At 41.6% G+C, this 19,978-nt stretch overlaps 1 protein-coding gene across 4 annotated transcripts in view; it reads left to right on the top strand.

The window, feature by feature from the left end:
- Window positions 1-19,978, top strand: part of TYK2 (tyrosine kinase 2) — a 68,560-nt gene that overhangs the window by 29,774 nt on the left and 18,808 nt on the right. For all 4 annotated transcript variants that reach the window (XM_020798687.3, XM_020798685.3, XM_078386604.1 and 1 more), the window contains 9 exons: window positions 287-671; window positions 6,068-6,262; window positions 6,546-6,703; window positions 7,093-7,210; window positions 8,989-9,181; window positions 15,541-15,647; window positions 17,353-17,529; window positions 18,450-18,537; window positions 19,035-19,162. In XM_020798687.3, the coding sequence (XP_020654346.2) occupies window positions 287-671; window positions 6,068-6,262; window positions 6,546-6,703; window positions 7,093-7,210; window positions 8,989-9,181; window positions 15,541-15,647; window positions 17,353-17,529; window positions 18,450-18,537; window positions 19,035-19,162 (1,549 nt within the window). The remainder of the gene's footprint in view (window positions 1-286; window positions 672-6,067; window positions 6,263-6,545; window positions 6,704-7,092; window positions 7,211-8,988; window positions 9,182-15,540; window positions 15,648-17,352; window positions 17,530-18,449; window positions 18,538-19,034; window positions 19,163-19,978) is intronic.

Below are 19,978 nucleotides of genomic sequence, written 5' to 3' on the forward strand. Positions count from 1 at the left end.
ACCATAGGTCAGAACTGACTTGACAGTGCGTAATTATTATTGTTAGTGGCCAAAGGGAGGAGCAGAGCACAAATTCTGCGTGCAAAAAATCTTATTCTGATTTGAATTCCTGGCATGAAATAAAGTATCTTGGATAATCAAGAGAATAGGTCTCCATCTGTAACCTGGGTGAGATATTGCTACTACTGCTATTCAGGGATGTATGTACAGACCCTGGGCAGGGGAATGCCACTCAGATGGTAGATTAAAAGAGGGGTTGCTCAATGACTATTTCCATTCATTGCAGCTTTAAGGAGTGCATCCCTTGCTCCTTCTGCCGTCAGATTCAGCAGAATAATTACCTGACAAAGTTCCGCATGAGGCATGTTTTCAGGAAGTTCTTGCAGCGCTTCCAGCGGCATACAATGAGCACTGGCAAACTGACAGAGCAGGACATTATGCACAAGTACCTGTCCACTTTGGAGAACCTAGCCCCACGCTTCGGGAGTGAACTGTTCACAGTCCTTTCACTGGAAACCATTTCGGAGGGCGAGAAGGTGCCTCTTTACATCAATGGGGGGAATACTCATCTGGAAAACTCCCACGCCTCTCCTCCCAGCGACAGTTCTGCCACCCATGAGGTTCTAGTCACAGGCACGGACGGCATTCGGTGGCGGCCCATCTCTGCTGAGGTAGGATTATGTTTGCATTCATCACCAACTTTTTCTGGGAGTCATTACAAAAACTTTCAGCCTCTTGGCATGGGGACTTTATTTATTTGTTCGTTCATTCATTTATTTATTAATTCATACGTTACCTTTCTCCTGAAGGCTCCAAGGCAGCTTACAGTATGAAAAGAAAGTCAAAAGCTAAAATAATAAATTATTACAATATAAAATTTTTTAAAAAGAAACATCTGATTAAAGCTTATAAATAAAAGCAATATTTTTTAAAAAATGAATAAAACAGCAGTATATAATAATCCCTTTAAAAAAATCCCCTTGGTCAACCAATCATTTTTTAAAAATCTGTCTGGAGAGAAAGGTCTTCATCTGCTTGCAAAATGACAGTAAAGATGGGGCCAGCCTGACTTCCTGTGGGAAGGAGTTCCAAAGTCTGGGAACAGTGTGAGACGGGGCCTTCTCTTCTGTCCCCACCAAAGGCACCTGTGAAGGTGGCGGGACCGAGAGAAAGGCCATCCTGATGACCTTAACACTCAAGCAGGCTTGTAAAGGGAGCCTGCAGTCCTTGAGATAGCTTTGGGCCAAGGCTGCTCAGGGCTTCAAAGGTTAGAACCAGCACTTTGAATTTTGCCTGGAAACGGATTGGTAGCCAGGGGAGCTGCTATAACAAGGGAATTATATTTTCTTTTTTAGGAGAATTGCCTAGCAGTGCATTGTAGGAATGTTGTCCTAACCTGGATTGGGAATCTATAATGGGTGCATAATATTGTTCTGCACAAGATATTTATTTTGTTTGTTTTTGTCTATAAATTTATATCAGACAATAATATACCCGGTATGGTGTAGTGGATAGAGTGATGGACCAGGACTCGGCAGGGCTGGGTTCAAATCCCTGCTCAGCCAATGGGAATTAGTTGGGAGTGTGGAACTTTTAAAACCATGCCTTAAATATCTCACTTACCTTGAAAACTTTATTAGGGTCAATATAAGTTGGTTCCAACTTGACAGTACTTTACATCAAATAATATATTGACTTAATTACTGTTTTGAATGATTAAAACAATAAGGCAAGGGGCTAGACAAACCCTATTTGAATCCTTTTCCTGAATTAGAATAGAATTATTTAAAAATATGTAGGTTATCTCTGAAAAATGGGGAGTACACTGAAGAAAATGTAACATGGAAATACATGCAGTGGCTGTAGAGGTAGCATATTTTTGTTTGTTTTTATTAACCTGTCTTTTGGGGCTTGAAGTTGATAGATCTTGAAGGTCTTTAGTGTGGATATACAGTTTTGATTGGCACTGCTAATGAGGCAAAAAAATTTTTTTTTGGTCATCAACTGTGCCCTTCTTGATTTTGGCAGGGAAGACTGCCTCATCCGTGGCCTGGCATTGAACTTCAGTGATGCTTGGAAAACAGCCTGATGACTTCATACTGAGTTTCTGGGCTCATATTTAAAAATGATCTGGTCTGTGGCAAGGCCGTACCTTGTACTTGACTTTAGAGAAAAATGGCTTGATGATGTGACTGTGGTCGACTGCTCTGGGATAATAATCAGAAGCTTGAGTCTTCCTATTTTGAATCTGTTTCTATCTATCTGGCAGGAGTAATCCTGGTTTCTTGGAGCAGTGAGAAAAAATGTCTTAGCAAGAAAATCGTCCAGTGATGGGCGGGCAGTCAGTGGTATTAACCTGGCATGCCATTCTGGTTGCCTTTGTAATTGTGACAGCACACAATAAATCTCAAGGCACTCCAGGTCATCTGAGAGAGAGTATTTAAATACAAAGATAGAGGCATGTCTCTTGAGTATGCTGGCCTAAGTTACTTAGGTTGCCAGTAATTGCTAACATTGTATTGAGAATAGTAAGCAGTCAAGAGCCACTGAAGATGCTGAAGTACTACTGCAGTTCTCCACTCATAACAGAGGTCAGAGAGGACAATACAATTTATAGCCGGTGAAACGTTGTCATCAAGGGCAGTCAGAGATAAAGCTCATTTCAACTAGGAGTAGCTAGTGATAGGAAAGTGTTTCCAGCTATTGCATCTACTATGTAAAGGTCCTAGAAAAGTCACTGGGGGACACTGGAGTGTTTGACTAGGAGGCTGGCTAAACATGGGTAAACACCTTACCCTAGTGCAGGTTCCAGAGTCCTCACTCAGAGATGTTGGAGTCTTCCCCACTGTTGTCAGTTGAATCTTCGGATGAAACCAGTGTAGATCAGTTGATTTTGTTAGTCTTCTGTCATTAGCCTGTGAACTGAAGGAGAACCTGTAGCAAAATCTTTTGGGCTTCTATCCTGCTGAAGAATTGGGGATGAGGGCCAGTCTGAGTGGCCCTAACTGGCCTCCTCCCACCATGAGAGCAGGAAATCACAGGTGAGAAGGAATTCCTGTCCCTCCATGCAACAGCTAGTGCTCTCTTTTACACCACTGCTATATCTTTGCCAGAGCTAAGATTTCACACTGCCCTTGAAAAGTAAGAATGTTCTTGGTGAAACACAGCAAATTTTGACCTACTTTAACGAGATTACAAAAACCTTGTGTTAGAGCATGGAGCAGTAGTATATATGGATATAATACTGTATATTGTGACTGATATATATACAGTATATAATATATCAAATAATAAGCAGGGTTTGTAAACCAGAAAGAGTGTATACTCCTTCTCTCTTGAGCCGCACTTAACAGCTCTGCTGGAATGGGCATGGTGGAGCCTTCACTCCTGGTTGCTACTTGTCTCTTGGCACATCTTTTAAGGAAGTCCAGTGTCAAGATTTCTTCCCCGGCAGGATCCCCAGGAATCAGGGAGACTGGAGATGTCATTATCTGGAAAGCCCTCCCCCCCCCGCACTTTTCCCACTGTTGGAGTTCCAGCCAGGCTGCTCTGTTCCTTCTGCCAGCTTACTGTCATTCGTGGTGTTATCACTGGAGCTTGTTCCATTTGGCCACTTGGAAGGGGAGTTTGGAAAGGAATGTGCTTGCTGCAAGGCTGGGGCTGCTGCACTGTAAAGAACCCTTTGTGGGATCTTTATTGGGTGCCAAAGGTGGGCAGCTGCCCGGGTGCTGGCAGTTCTGCAGAACTGGTGATGGTCCAAGACTTTATTTAAATGTATGGAGATCCTGAGGAACTATTGGGGTGGTCCTGTGGACTGCTGGCTGTTGTGGTCTTTGGTGCATTGTTGTGCAAGAACAGGAGACAGAAAAAGAGAATGATGGCCCTGAATGGGTTTGGTGCAGAGCACCAGTGGCTCCTCTGCTCTTTGTCTGGGGTGAGATTCTAGGTGTGAGCTGTGGGCTGCCTGTTTCTTTTTGCTTTCTTCTTTTTCCTAGATTTTTCTCCTCGATCTCCTGCCTCCTCCAGTGGGAGACTCTGGAGCTTGTCTTGAACCCCAGAGTGGTAACTTCCCCCACATTCAGCCAGCCTCTTGCCCCACTCCATAGAGAACTAGATTCAAATTCTTGCTCAGTCATGAAGTTCACTGAATAATTGGCATGAGGTCACACTCTTTCTAATCTACTTCAGAGTGTTATTGCGAGAAGAGAAAAAACAAGGCACATTGCCCTGAATGTTAAAATAAAAGGTGTATATTTTAAAACACAATCTGTGCTACATATCAGTGTGATACAGAGTTACATTAGTGGGCACATGAAGTACAAGTGGTGCCTCGCTTAACGATTGCCTTGTTTAGCGATTAATTCGCATAACGATGTGTTTTTTTAGAAAATAATATGCACTGTATAACGATGTTTCCTATGGGCGATTTTCGCTTAGCGAAGTTTGGGACCATGCTTCGCATAACGAATGCGATTTTAGGTCCCCTGCTTCACTTAACGATGTTTTTTTTTCAATTAAAAAAGTGTCTTAGAAGGGTCAAAAACGGTTCTAAATGCTTGGATTTGTTAGAGGACCCCCTAAGTCATGTGCAAACCTGATTTGGCTTTGATCTAACTTTTCGTTAATTTATGGTTAATTTTTTTTCCGGCCCATAGGAACCAATGGACCTGTCAAAATCTGACAGCTCCATGCTTTCCTATGGGGGAGAAAACAATTCGCCATAAATTAACGAAAGTTCAGATCAAAGCCAAATCAGGTTTGCACACGACTTAGGGGGTCCTCTAACGAACCCAAGAATTTAGAACAGTTGCTGAGTCTTCATTAATTTTTTGTGAATTTTTTCTTCCCCCATAGGAAATAATGGAGCTGTCAGATTTTGACAGCTGTCAAAAGTTGGGGGAAAAAATCACCATTAATTAACGAAAAGTCAGATCAAAGCCAAATTAACTTTTGCATCCGTTTTAGAGGGTGCAGAAGCTAATCCAAGCATTTAAAACCATTTTTGACCCTTTTATGACACACTTAATTTTGCAAAAATTGACTTCGCAAAGCCATTGAAATGTATTGAGTCAGCTACAATACATTCCAATGGAGGAAACATTGTATCGTTTAACGATGTTTCCTATGGGTTTTTTCGCTTAAGGACGGCAATCCGTGCCTATTGGAACGGATTAACCGGTTTCCAATGCATTCCTATGGAAAATGGTGTTTCGCATAACGATGTTTCACATAACGTTTTTTTTTGAACCAATTAAAATCATTATGCGAGGCACCACTGTATCTTTAGCGCTGCCAGCTTTCGAAAAGAGGGGGGAAATCCTGAAGAAACATGATAGAGAGTATTACAAGCTGGAGAGAATAGATATTATAGAAAAAACAATTATTGATAAAAATGTCCATACAATTTGCTTGTTTGTGTTTATTTATTTAAAATATTTTTAATCTGCCTTTCTCCTTAAAAAGAATCCAAAGCCTTTTACAGATTTTTGGAGCAGGAGGGTTTTCATCATACCCAGAAATACCTTTCTTTCCTTTTTCTGGTTTCCTGGCTCTTTTGGTTAATATGTACCTTGAAGAATATTGGCACACTCTAAGATTAGTTCACTGGCACTTCTCAGTTGATCTTAAAAGGTTGCTATTTTTGCTTTGGTCTTCCACAGTTCCAGTGGACCCACGTGGCTACCTACCTTTTGGATGTTTATCTCGTAAGGGCAGAATCTTTCGTATTGGTCCACTTGACTCAAAGACTCAGAAAAAAAATCTGCTTCTGGAGAAAGCAGGTCATGCACACTTTGGGTCTTTGTACCCAAACTAATCCTGAAATTCTGAAAGTGAAAAGTCCTCCGTCACTTTCACTCAAACTTATAAATGGTATCATTCAGGGTTGTTTTTTTTCTCTCACGAATCCTGAAGCTGTTCTTGGAGGATAGAAAGTTATCTGTCTCTTGACCGATGGGGAGGATGGCTCAAGGACATGCTCTTATTACAGCTAGGTTGTAGTAGTGGAGTCCCTACTGCTGTGAAAACTCCAAAATTCAGGCACTGCCTTTTTATCTTTTCCTTGCAGAGATTGCAGAGCTATCCTCATAGAAGTTATCTGGGAAGGAAAATGAAGACTAAAGACTACAAGTCCAAGCGGACCTATTTGTCAGGGGAACAGTGTGAACTCAAATGGGTGCACTTCTGTGACTTCCAGGAGATCACGCACATTGTTGTCAAGGACTACAAAGTCAGCATCCACCGTCAAGATAATAAGTGCCTGGTAGGCGGGAGTCATTCTTCACCAAATGTAGCGATATCAGTGTACATGGTGAGGGATGGAGATGGGTTTAAGAGCAATACATGCAGACACATTAAGGTTAGTTTTGTGTGAAAGAGTATAGTATTAATGTGGTAACAAAAGAAGCATCTGTGAGGAACTGCAAGAAGACCTGGTAGATGGATATAAGAGCAGTACAGATCTTCAGAATGTATTTTCTCAGGGGTCTTCAATCCAGCACTGTGGTTCAGGCCTAACAGCTATGTGTTTACATTTTTCTATGCAGGAGCTGACTCTTACCTCCCATAAAGTTGCATTATCATTAGTTTCACTGGTAGATGGTTATTTCAGATTGACAGCTGACTCTAGCCATTACCTGTGTCATGAAGTAGCCCCACCACGACTGGTCATGAGCATCCAGAATGGTATCCATGGACCCATGCAGTAAGTAGCTTCTACTTAAGCAAGCCAGGGCTTTCTGTGTAGCAGGATCTCAGTTGGAGAACCCTTTTCCTGGGGAAGTCAAGCTAGCGCTATCCCAGCTGAGCATCTAGAAAGCAGGCCAAAATGTATTTTTGTGAAAGACCTTTGGTCTTCTGGATTAATTTGAACATTGGCCTTTAGAGAATGTTTTAAATTTGCTTTTAAGTCTTTTGAATTTGTTTCTAATCCTTCTAATCTGTTGTACATCATTTCTAAAAACCTGGTGGACAGGAAACTGATCATGACATGAAAATGTAAGAAAATAAAAATGCTGCCAGATATTCTCTTCTTACATCTGACTTGGAACCCAGAATCCTCACAGGTTGTATCTGAAAACTTTTTTTCCCCAGGGAGGAGTTCATTTTGGTTAAACTGAGGCGGGAGGAACAGGAGGATGGGCTGTACGTCCTCCGCTGGAGTGTCCTTGACTTCAATAGGTTGATCTTGTCAGTACAGAGGAAAAGCCAGGTGAGATTTGGTGGTGTGGCAATGGTTATACTGATTCTGTAGATTCTTCTCCAAGCATGTTTTGCTCCTGTTGCTGTACAGGGGAGCCTCTGTACTGAGAGCCTCTTCCCAGTGTGAGCATGCAACTTTTGATTTTAGGCAATGTGGCTAAAGGCTGCATGGACCTTTTCTTTTAAATTTGTGCCGGCCTTTTGTCACCACGTTGTCCAACTCATTTCCCATAGAGATAAAGAGAATGGAAAACTGACCTCAACCCTTGGGAAGAAGGGTTGAGGTCTGGAGTGCATCTGTCGGTATGCATCAACATTGCCTTAACAATGAGCTAAAATAGAGCACTAGTCCTGCCTAGAGTAGACCCAGTGAAATCAATATGATTTAAGCTATTTATGACAAAGAACTTTTTAATATCTTAAAGGTAGGACTCTAATTGAACTTAGTCCTATGTTTACACTGTAAAGGGCACAATTTTAGAAAATGAGAAAGGAATGGGGGTGGATGAGAAGCAGATTGACATGCCAGTTTGTACAATTGCTACATTCTGAAATGGCTAGCTGGGACAGAAATAATTCAGGGAGGGGAGGAACGAACAAGAGTCAATGTCTCAGTAGAGTTGAGGGAGTGTTTGTTTCCTGCTTCCTTTATTCCTTCAGCCTGGCAAAATGGCTGCTGTTCAGTGACAGTGTGGAAGGGGAAAAAGCAAAAGGCAGCTGATCTCTCAGAGGAGTCACTGAAATGGCCCTGCTCCCCCATCTCTCCTTCTTCTGGGGAGCATCATTATACGCCATGATTCTACTGTGAAGACAGTTGTGGCATTGAAACCTGAGTGTTAAGCATATGGAAAACAAAAGCAAACAAGCAGTTCTTAACATGGCTTTTTTGTTGTATAGCTGGTAGACCAAACTGCCATTTGGTGTAATGTCTGAACTGACTCTGAGAATTCACTGTAGAATTGTGTTAATAAATTACTATAATTAAAATTACTAGCCCACTTTCCCATATGGTCTGTTCCTGTGTCCAGCATACAGGCCATAGAAGGTTAGACATGGTCATCGTGGTGTGTGGCATCACATTTCAAGTAGGGTTTAAGAATCTTGAATTAAGCAAACATGGCAATCCATGATAAACAGTGTTCTTTCTCACTAAAATGAGACCTGTTCATTATCTGTGATAGAATCCTGTTTTCTGCTTTAAAAATAAATAAAGCCAGTTGGTAAATGAATCCATACTTCCTTGTTTTGTTATTAGATCAGAGGTGGGGAACCTTAGGCCCTGAGGCTCAATGATTCTTTGGTCTCCTGCCCGAAGCCCCTGAACTTCTCTGGAAATGAGCATGACCTTCTATTGAAGGATCTAGTAAACCAGGCATTACCAGCGCAGAAACCACTACCAGAATATAGCATGTTATACCTCTTCCTCAGATGCTGTATAAAGGACCAGTTCTCTAAGAAGCAACACCACAACACTTGAAATATACACTTCCTGCTCTTGGCTGGGTCATGGCTGGAAATAAGATGCTAGATGGAGCTCTGGTCTGATCTAGCAAGGTTCATTTTTGTCATGAAAAGGGAAGAAGAAAGCATGAACGTGTTGTCTTTTGACTTGCTTGTGATCAGCAGGACAAATAAGAAAACTATTTGGAATGCCTCTTGCAGCTTAGTTTAGTGGCAGGCCTGTCCCTCTAGTGTGCAATTTGCAGGCAATGCTTTTGACTGCCTTTGCAGGCAGGTGTCCATTTCTTACTCTTGCTAAATCTATTCCTTCCTGCTTGTGTTCACCAGAGCTCTCAGGTCCAAGACGCCACAAGCTACAAGCAATTCCGGATCCAGAAGAAAGGAAATTCCTTTGTGCTGGAAGGTTGGCAGCAGGAGTTCCCTAGTGTCCAAGAACTCATCAATGCTCTCAAAGGCTGCACTCTGAGATCTGGAAATGAGATTTTCATTTTGAAGAGGTGCTGTCTCCCAAAGCCAGGAGGTACATACATATCAGATCACAATTTAAAGAAACAGACTGTTCTTATGATGTATGTTGATAGGAATTTTTTCCCAGGGAAGGAGGAAGTGGGCAGGCAACAGATACACAATGTAAGGAGGGAAGATTTTCGTCTGCCACACAAAACATGGGCTCTGTTCCAGCCACAAAGCTGGTAACTATTTAGCATGGAGTGCTGTATATCCAAAGACCATGGATTCAAATCAGAGATTGATGGATCTGAAACTATAACTTACTACATTCAGAAGCCCTGTTCAGGCATTGTAAACCTCACACAAATTGTGTTAATTGTCCCCACCGCCTCCATTGCATGACTTTGTAGCTGTGTTAGAAGCAAGGGGTCTGCCCCTGCACAGTCAGCTTACATATGTTGTGTAGAAGAGGTTCCCTAGTGCAAATATTTGTCCATATGAAGGTAGGGTAGCAGGTACAGTAAGTGGTGAAGGGATGAGGCCAGCAAAGGTAACTCTGTTTTCTTAGCTGACAGATAGCTAGAATACCTGGACTGAGATAATGATTGGGCTGGTCATATTATAAGACCAGGGATGGGCAAAATGTAGTGTGGCCTCCAAAACCTTGTATGGCACCCTTGAAAATTGCACCCCATGAATTTTCATTTAGGAGGATATTCTTTTTCCCAGGCATTTTGGGTTTCAAAGATGCAGCCTTGCAAGATCTGTGAAAGTCTCCCAAACCATTGAAAGTTACACACCTCTACACTGGGCAGAGTGATCTAACAAAGAGCTTCAGAGAGCAGTTGTTTGGTGCTTTGATTTAGAAGCAGATTTTTTGTTCAGTTTTTATTTTACTGCAGAGAGAAAGGAAGGGTGTTGGCAAAATTTTCCATCAAAATACTTTGGCTGGCTCCACTTTAGGCAGGAGAATACTAGGTGCTGGACCTGGCTAGTATCAGACTTAGTCTGAATACAGTATATATTAGCTGCAAACATGATGGAGTCTGCTTAATGGTTTGCAATTGAACAAATCTATAAATGCACTTTTTGAGAAACAGTAGCGACCCTTTTCCCCCCAAAATAAGACCTAACCTGAAAATAAGCCCCAATATGATTTTTCAGGATGGTCGTAATATAAGCCCTACCCCTAAAATAAGCCCCAGTGAAACGAAATCCCACCCTCCAACATTGTGCAGCATTGTGCAGCAACCAGACAATGATATGATTGTTTGAATATATGTAGATTGTTGTACATGGAAAAAAATAAGACATCCCCTGAAAATAAGCCCTAATGTGGTTTTTGGAGCAAAAATTAATATGACCCTGTCTTATTTTCGGGCAAACATGGTATGGACTGCTGTCGTCATCGTCGTTTAGTTGTGTCCGACTCTTCATGACCCCATGAACCAGAGCACGCCAGGCCCTCCTATCCTCCACTGCCTCCCGTAGTTGTGTCAATTTCATGTTGGTTGCTTCGCAGACACTGTCCAGCCATCTCATTCTCTGTCGTCCCCTTCTCCTCTTGCCGTCACACTTTCTTACATCAAGGTCTTTTCCAAGGAGTCTTCTCTTCTCATGAGATGGCCAAAGTACTGGAGCCTCAGCTTCAGGATCTGTCCTTCCAGTGAGCACTCAGGGTTGATTTCCTTTAGAATTGATAGGTTTGTTCTCCTTGCAGTCCAGGGGACTCTCAAGAGCCTCCTCCAGCACCACAATTCAAAGACATCAATTCTTCGGCGGTCTGCTTTCTTTATGGTCCAGCTCTTACTTCCATATGTCACTACAGGAAAAACCATAGCTTTGACTATTCGGACTTTTGTTGGCAAGGGGATATCTCTGTTCTTTAAGATGCTATCAAGGTTTGCCATCGCTTTCCTCCCAAGAAGTAGGCGTCTTTTAATTTCGTGGCTGCTGTCTCCATCTGCAGTGATCATGGAGCCCAAAAAAGTAAAATCTGTCACTGCCTCCATATCTTCCCCTTCTATTTCCCAGGAGGTGATGGGACCAGTGGCCATGATCTTAGTTTTTTTGATGTTGAGCTTCAGACCATTTTTTGCACTCTCCTCTTTCACCCTCATTACAAGGTTCCTTAATTCCTCCTCACTTTCTGCCAGCAGAGTGGTATCATCTGCATATCGGAGGTTGTTGATATTTCTTCCTGCAATCTTAATTCCGACTTGGGATTCCTCCAGCCCAGCCTTCCACATGATGTATTCTGCATATAAGTTAAATAAGCCGGGGGACAATATACAGTCTTGTCGTGCTCCTTTCCCTATTTTGAACCAATCAGTTGTTCCATATCCAGTTCTAACTGTTGCTTCCTGTCCCACATATAGGTTTCTCAGGAGATAGACAAGGTGGTCAGGCACTCCCATTTCTTTAAGGACTTGCCATAGTTTGTTGTGGTCCACACAGTCAAAGGCTTTTGCATAGTCAATGAAGCAGAAGTAGATATTTTTCTGGAACTCTCTGGCTTTTTCCATAATCCAGCGCACGTTAGCAATTTGGTCTCTAGTTCCTCTGCCCCTTCGGAATCCAGTTTGTACTTCTGGGAGTTCTCGGTCCACATACTGCTGAAGCCTACCTTGGAGGATTTTGAGCATAACCTTGCTAGCGTGTGAAATGAGTGCAATTGTACGGTAGTTGGAGCATTCTTTGGCACTGCCTTTCTTTGGGATTGGGATGTATACTGATCTTTTCCAGTCCTCTGGCCACTGTTGAGTTTTCCAAACTTGCTGGCATATTGAATGTAGCACCTTAACAGCATCATATTTTAAGATTTTAAATAGTTCAACTGGAATGTCATCACCCCCACTGGCCTTGTTGTTAGCCAGGCTTTCTAAGGCCCACTTGACTTCACTCTCCAGGATGTCTGGCTCAAGGTCAGCAACTATATTGTCTGGGTTGTCCGGGATATCCAAATCTTTCTGGTATAATTTCTCTGTGTATTCTTGCCACCTCGTCTTGATGTCTTCTGCTTCTGTTAGGTCCCTCCCATTTTTGTCCTTTATCATGTTCATCTTTGCACAAAATGTTCTTCTAATATCTCCAATTTTCCTGAACAGATCTCTGGTTTTTCCTTTTCTGTTATTTTCCTCTATTTACAGTGGTGCCTCGCATAGCGAGGTTAATCCGTTCCGGATTAACCTTCGCTATAGCGAAACATCGCTAAACGGAATAAAAAAAAAGCCATAGAAACGCATTGAACTTTGTTCAATGCGTTCCTATGGCTTGAAAACTTACCGTTAAGCGAGGTTCTGCCATAGCGACGCCATTTTCGCGCCCTCAGTAAGCGAGGGCAGGGCGCGAAAATGCGGCGCGGACCTTCCGGCGGCCATTTTGGAACCGCCAATCAGCTGTTCTCCCCCGCTTCGTTATGCGATATTCGCTAAGCGAATCGCTTAGTGAATATCGCAAAGCGAAAAATCCCCATAGGGGCCATCGCTGAGCGAATGCTCCAGCGATGACCCAGAGCGCCTCGTTAAGCGATTTCATCGCTCAGCGAGGCGCTCGTTAAGCGAGGCACCACTGTACTTACATTGTTCATTTAAGAAGGCCCTCTTGTCTCTCCTTGCTATTCTTTGGAAGTCTGCATTCAGTTTTCTGTAGCTTTTCCTATCTCCCTTGCATTTTGTTTCCCTTCTCCTCTCTGCTATTTCTAAGGCCTGGTTGGACAGCCACTTTGCTTTCTTGCATTTCCTTTTCTTTGGGATGTTTTTTGTTGCTGCCTCCTGTACAATTTTACGAGCCTCTATCCAAAGTTCTTCAGGCACTCTGTCCACCAAATTGAGTTCCTTAAATCTGTTCTTTACTTCCACTGTGTATTCATAAGGGATCTGGTTTAGATTATACCTGAGTAGCCCAGTGGTTTTTCCTACTCTCCTCAATTTAAGCTTGAATTTTGCTATGAGAAGCTGATGATCAGAGCCGCAGTCAGCTCCAGGTCTTGTTTTTGCTGACTGTATAGAGCTTCACCATCTTTGGCTGCAGAGAATATAATCAATCTGATTTCGATATTCGATATTATGGTGATTTCCATGTGTAGAGTCGCCTCTTGTGTTGTTGGAAAAGAGTGTTTGTGATGACCAGCTTGTTCTCTTGACAAAACTCTGTTAGCCTTTGCCCTGCTTCGTTCTGAACGCCAAGGCCAAACTTCCCTGTTGTTCCTTTTATCTCTTGGCTCCCTACTTTAGCATTCCAGTCCCCTAGAATGAGAAGAACATCTTTCTTTGGTGTCAGTTCTAGAAGGTGTTGTAAATCTTCATAAAATTGTTCAGTTTCAGTCTCCTCAGCAATGGTGGTTGGTGCATAAACTTGGATTACTGTGATGTTGAAAGGTCTGCCTTGGATTCGTATTGACATCATTCTATCATTTTTGAGATTGTATCCCATTACAGCTTTTCCCACTCTTTTCTTGACTATGAAGGCTACTCCATTCCTTCTATGGGATTCTTGCCCACAATAATAGATATGATAATCATCTGAGCTGAATTCGCCCATTCCTGTCCATTTTAGTACACTGATGCCCAGGATATTGATGTTTATTCTTGCCATTTCCTGTTTGACCACCTCCAGCTTCCCAAGGTTCATAGATCTTACATTCCAGGTTCCTATGCAGTATTTTTCTTTGCAGCATCGGACTTTCCTTTCGCTTCCAGGCACGTCCACAGCTGAGCGTCCTTTCGGCTTTGGCCCAACCACTTCATTAGCTCTGGAGCTACTTGTACTTGTCCTCCGCTCTTCCTCAGTCGCATGTTGGACGCCTTTCGACCTGAGGGGCCCATCTTCCAGCATCATATCTTTTAGCCTTTTGTTTCTGATCATGGGGCGTTCTTGGCAAAGATACTGCAGTGGCATTGCCATTTCCTACTCCAGGTGGTTTGCGTTTAGTCGGAACTCTCCACTACAGTGGGGTCTCGACTTACGAACTTAATCCGTATTGGAAGGCAGTTCTCAGGTCGAAAAGTTCTTAAGTTGAATCTGCATTTCCCATAGGAATGCATTGAAAACCATTTAATCCGTATCTGCTCTTTTTGTCCATATAAACTAATGGGAAGCTGCTATTCCGCCTTCTGCCACTAGAGGGGGATATTTTTTTCCTTTTTTCCTTTTAACCTAAGATGACTTAGCTTTAAAAAAAGAAAAAAAGAGTTCGTAACTGGAATCTAAGTTCATAAGTCGAGTCCATATATTCCTATGAGAGCGTTCGTAAGTCGACACCCCACTGTATGTCCTGTCCGTCTTGGGTGTCCCTGCACGGCATAGCCCATAGCTTCTCTGAGTTACTCAAGCCCCTTCGCCACGACAAGGCAGCAATCCATGAAGGGGTAAAAATTAATATAAGACCCTGTCTTATTTTCGGGCAAACATGGTATGGGCTGCTGACCTTATGGTAAATTAGGTATAAATCAAAACCATTAGTTTCTCCACATACTGTCTAAAATTGTCTTCCACATTATTCTGACATAATGCCAGTAGTCTTAAGTTTTAGAGGAAAATTAACCATAGACATAATCTGTTGCATACTGAATTGCATGACTTGGAGCATAGTTGATGTCTGTGGTGATTTCTTAATTTAGCATAATTTGCTTCCAAAATTTTCACAGTTAGAGGTATGTTGGTAAAATTATACAAGATTATTTTGGCCAGCGATAGACCATGACTTGTCATTATTTTCTATGTGAGTGGAAGAGATCTAAAGTTTGTTTAAAATGCACTTTCTCTTCTTACCCCAATACAGGGTAATAGTGAGTTGTACAGACTACAGTTAAGAAACTAGGATATCAAACCATGGTTTCTTAACTATAGTTTGCATAAGCCATAGTACTGTTACATTGAGATGAAACCATGTTTTCTTGCCTCTGAATTGAGAGTACAGTGAAAATTGCCTTTATTCATGGAAATAAAACAACTGTGTCTTTGTCTTAGCATCTCTTCCAAGGTGTTGTGTCTTTGCTAGAAGAATTTTTAAGCATTTCATTTTCTGCATCAATAACTAATCTCCCTTCCCCCCCCCACCCTTAAGAAATACACATGCCTTTCATTTCTTTAAAAATGTGTGCTTCTGCTGAGGTCTATGAAACAAACAGCTAGCCAAAGGGTGGTCCCAGGTGGTGTGCTACATGGAAATGCAGGTTCCTCAGCCAAAGAAGTGTCTTGGAACAAGATGTAGATGGAGAAACTGTCTTCAGTGAAGACTGCTGTTGCATTCTTTTGTGGAACACTTTTAAAAAGTTTATTTAATAAGCTTTTAAACTTCATCAGCTTGCTTAATCAAATGCAGTTTCCGTGTCTAAACAAAATATTTTCTTACAAATAGTATCTTTAGTGCTATCTTTATAGTATGATTTCCTAGACTGATGTTTTGGGCTAATCTGTGTTCTGCAGAGATTTCTGACCTGTTGATCACAAAAAAAGTGAAGGACAGTACTCGCCAAATTCTGAACATGACCCAACTGAGCTTCCATCAAATCCGAAAGGATGAGATCACCCAGGTCAGCATAGTTATTTTTTACCTATTAGGAGATGAAATTAGCATTCAAAAGGCATATTTGGCCTTATAATGATGTAATAATCTCTTTCCATGTGATTTAATTTTAATTTTTTAAAATTAAATTCTATTTTAATAATATAATAAGTTCCATTTTGTTTTTACATTTATAACTTTATAGTACTTTAATTTTATGCATTACTCCATGTGACGTTTCCCCCATGGCCCTGCTTGTTTCTCCAACAACAGAGCTTACCCTACCCTTTATCATGCTGCCATCAATTCCTCTCTTAACAGCTATTTTTCCTATGAAAGACTGAGGTCCATTCGGTACTTAACTTTGAAATAAGAACAGGTTTATTGGTTACAAGTTGTTTCAGGAATAGTTCTTAAGCACATTCTTAAAGTTACACAAAGCTTCAGTATTTTCCTTTAACCTCTTTTATCTGAACTAATACAGATAACACTCTGACTATTCACTCTTTAAACACTCCCTCTGCCTCAATACCCAAACTATCTACCTTTCCCTTCAAACCTTTCTTCCCTATCTGCTCTCAAAACTCTCTTTCTCACACACATTCTGCTGCAGCCCCCCTTCTATCTAACTGGCTCCATCTCCCAACAACTCCCTATTGATTCATGCAAATACACTGCTGAATATGCATAACAGGGTGATCACTACATTTCATTTTAAACTTCTGTGGGTACCAGTACTGGGAGAAAGATGGCATTAAAATGAAATGAAATAAAATAAGCAAGACTAGATCTTAGAATCCCATATACCGTATTTTTCGCACCATAAGACGCACCTTTTCCCCACAAAACAGGGGGGTGGAAAGTCTGTGCATCTTATGGAGCGAAGAAAACAGATTATATTTTCCTGTTTTCTTCTCCTAAAAAATTGGTGCGTCTTATGGAAATGTGCGTCTTATGGAGCCAGTTTCAGATACAGTGGTACCTCGCAAAACAACGAATCTGCATGACGATGAGGTTTTGTGATCGCCATTGCGCTTCAAAACACAGTGTTTTCTATGGATGATTTTCACTGGACGATGTTTCAGTTCGTGGTTCGCAAGACGGTTCCCCCCCCCGGGACCAATGCTTCGGAAGATGACGATTTTAACAGCTGATCAGCAGCTTCGCAAAATGGCTTCCTATGGGCAGTCTTCGCAAAATGGGTGTTTTCGGGACCGATGCTTCACAAGACAGCGATTTAAACAGCTCATTGGCATTTCGCAAAATGGCTTCCCTATGGGACGACTATTTTCCCCATTGGAACGCATTAAACGGATTTCAATGCATTCTGATGGGGAAACATTTTTCACAAGATGATGTTTTCGCTAAACAGCAATTTCAGTGGAACAGATTAACATTGTCTTGTGGGGCACCACTGTATAATGTGACAATATGGCTTAGAAGCTACTGTTATGCATGGTTACCCAGTTTGAGTTCTGTGCATCTCAAAGACCTAGAAGTAGAATTCATTGGATAAAAATAAGTGCCTGGCAAGGAGGATTACTATTATCTTTTTCCAATTTTATTGCACAAAAATAAGATTTATTCATAGAAGAGCAACAAACCTCCTATTCTTACTTCTGAGTGGAACTAAAAATATACAGGGGAACCAAACTGTGTGTGCTTGTGGTGAGGGCATGATTTCAAAGAAACAAATGCTGTAGCTGACTTGGTGCCTGCCTTATGTCTTCCAGAAAGCACATTTGGGACAAGGGACACGTACAAACATTTACGATGGTGTGTTGCGTTTGTGTGGAACAAGTAATGCTGATGATGAGACTGAGTACTTCTCTACCGAGCAAAACAACAACTGCCGTGAAATACATGTGGTGCTCAAGATGCTGGACCCTAGCCACAGAGACATTGCTCTGGTAAGCAAGCCTGTAGAACAGCAGAAAGTGGGATCAGTAAGGGTTCTGCTTTTGGAGATTGCTCATTCATAGGGTCGCCATAAGTCAAAGGTGAGTCAACAGTATGTAACAACAGTAACGTCTAGAGAGAGAGAGAGAATTACTTTGAAGGCTTTCCTTAAGGTTGCTTCACCCAAAACATTTTCTTGGATCCACAATCTCCATGAAAGGGAAAACACATAGAAGATACTTTTTGGGGGGTTATATTTGTGTTAAAATAGACACTGACTTGTTCTTTGAATATGCCAATATATTTCATTTTTGGCCATAATCCACAGATGACAATTTTGGGGGGGAAATATGTCTTCCATAAATGTGCTAAGTCATTGCTTTCCTTTTATTATTTGATCATAAAACAAAAGTATTATTTTCCACCCTGTCTTGCCTAAATGAATAGATACTGTACATGCATATATGCATCCATACTCAGAGTAGAACAAGATGCTTCACTAATTATGTTAGAAAAGTGAAAATGAACAAGAATATATACTCAGCTGTTAAAAATATTTGTAAAGCTCACTTATCTAAAATCATTTGAACGCTTATCCACCTAAAATGTGGAAGGAAAGGTAAAGGTAGATGAGAAATTTGGTGTTTTTTTGTTGTTGTTGTTGTTCTTATAATGTGCCACCAAGTCACCCATGATTTATGGTGGCCCTGTGAATCTCCAAAATGTCCTGTCCTCAAAAGCCCTGCTCAGCTCTTGTAGACTCAAGCCTGTGGCTTTTGGTTTTATAAAATGTATATAGAAGGTAGCAACAGCCTTACAGTAGAATTCCTATTCCATTATCACTGGAAAGATAAGCTTGATTTAAGTTTATGAAGCTGTGCCACTCTGGATAATTGCCCTTGAATGATTATTTTTCCTCTTTTCTCTTCAGGCATTCTTTGAAACAGCCAGCCTGATGAGCCAGGTCTCCCACATCCATTTGGCCTTTGTTCATGGGGTTTGTGTACGGGGTTCAGAGAGTGAGTATTAGCCACATCTGTTGAATAACTCTGCAGTATAATTGTCCTCCCTTTTTAGTTGCTCCACAAGCTTTTATAGCATATCATTACAATTCTGTAATATTTTATTCTATGATCAGTGCCATTTGTCTCATTTTATAGCTTGCACAATAGTAAAAATGGTACCCTAACATAATATTTAATCAGGTCTCCACTGATTTCAGTGATGGGGGATTCCTTTCCAATCCCAGTCAGCGTGGTTGTCTTGGATTGGGATGAGCAACTTGTGGATTTCAAGACACTGCTGCACTTCAGTTCCTGTAAACCCTCATCACTGGTATACTGTTTAGGATTGATGGGAATTGTGGTAATATTATCTAGAGGAACATAAGTTGCTTGCCCTATCTTGGATCTATTAGAGAAGCCAGTCTGCTTCTCTGCTCCTGTAGAGGAAAGAAGCTATGCCTCTTATGCCTTCAGGATTCTCACCTCTCTTCCTCCTCCTCCTTTGTCCTAAGATATAATGGTGGAAGAGTATATTGAACATGGCCCCCTGGACGTCTTCTTGAGAAAAAACAAAGGACGAATAACAGTGGGCTGGAAATTCACGGTTGCTGCACAGTTAGCCAGTGCCTTGAGCTACTTGGTAAGTGTCCTTGGACAAGCTTGGAGCAGAGCTCTTAGAAGCATTTGGATGTCATTTAGGTCTAGATCTTCTCCTTTTTAAATATATTTTTTTTCATTCCACTTTTATTGCACAACTTCCCTCAAACACCCTCTTTGGAATGGTAGTTTGTGGCTATTGACCAGAGGCCCTTCATTGTTTCATGGAATTACATCTCTCAAGGATAAGTAGTCAGGGAAGCCATTCAAATAATTTCTTTTAAATTCGGCAAGGGGGTGGGGTGGGGTAGAGTCATGCCATGGCACCACTGAGTCCAATAACCAGATAGATGAGAATCACAAAAATAAAGATGGTTCTTCATCCTGAAGGAACAAAGACTCATAGAATAGTGAAGTTGGAAGGGGCCTATAAGGCCATCAGGTCCAACCCCCTGCTTGATGCAGTAATACAAATCAAAGGATGGGACATGATGACCCTGCTTTGAAGTGCAGAATTAAACTTCTGTGTCTTTTGAACTTCTCTGAGGCCATTATCCTTAGGGTTGCCTCTTATTGAATAGGGTTGCTTTCCCTGATACTGTACTATATAAAAGTGGAGCTGAGTTATGAACAGTAAACTGTTGTTATGTACTGTCAAGGCACTTCCAACTTAGGGCAATCTATTAATTAGGTAAAGGTAAAGGTTCCCCTTGACAATTTTTGTCCAGTCGTGTCCGACTCTAGGGGGCGGTGCACATCCCCGTTTCCAAGCCATAGAGCCAGCGTTTGTCTGAAGACAATCTTCCGTGGTCACATGGCCAGTGCGACTTAGACACGGAACGCTGTTACCTTCCCACTG

This window comes from Pogona vitticeps, chromosome 2 (genome assembly GCF_051106095.1).
Source record: "Pogona vitticeps strain Pit_001003342236 chromosome 2, PviZW2.1, whole genome shotgun sequence".
NCBI lineage: Eukaryota > Metazoa > Chordata > Lepidosauria > Squamata > Agamidae > Pogona > Pogona vitticeps.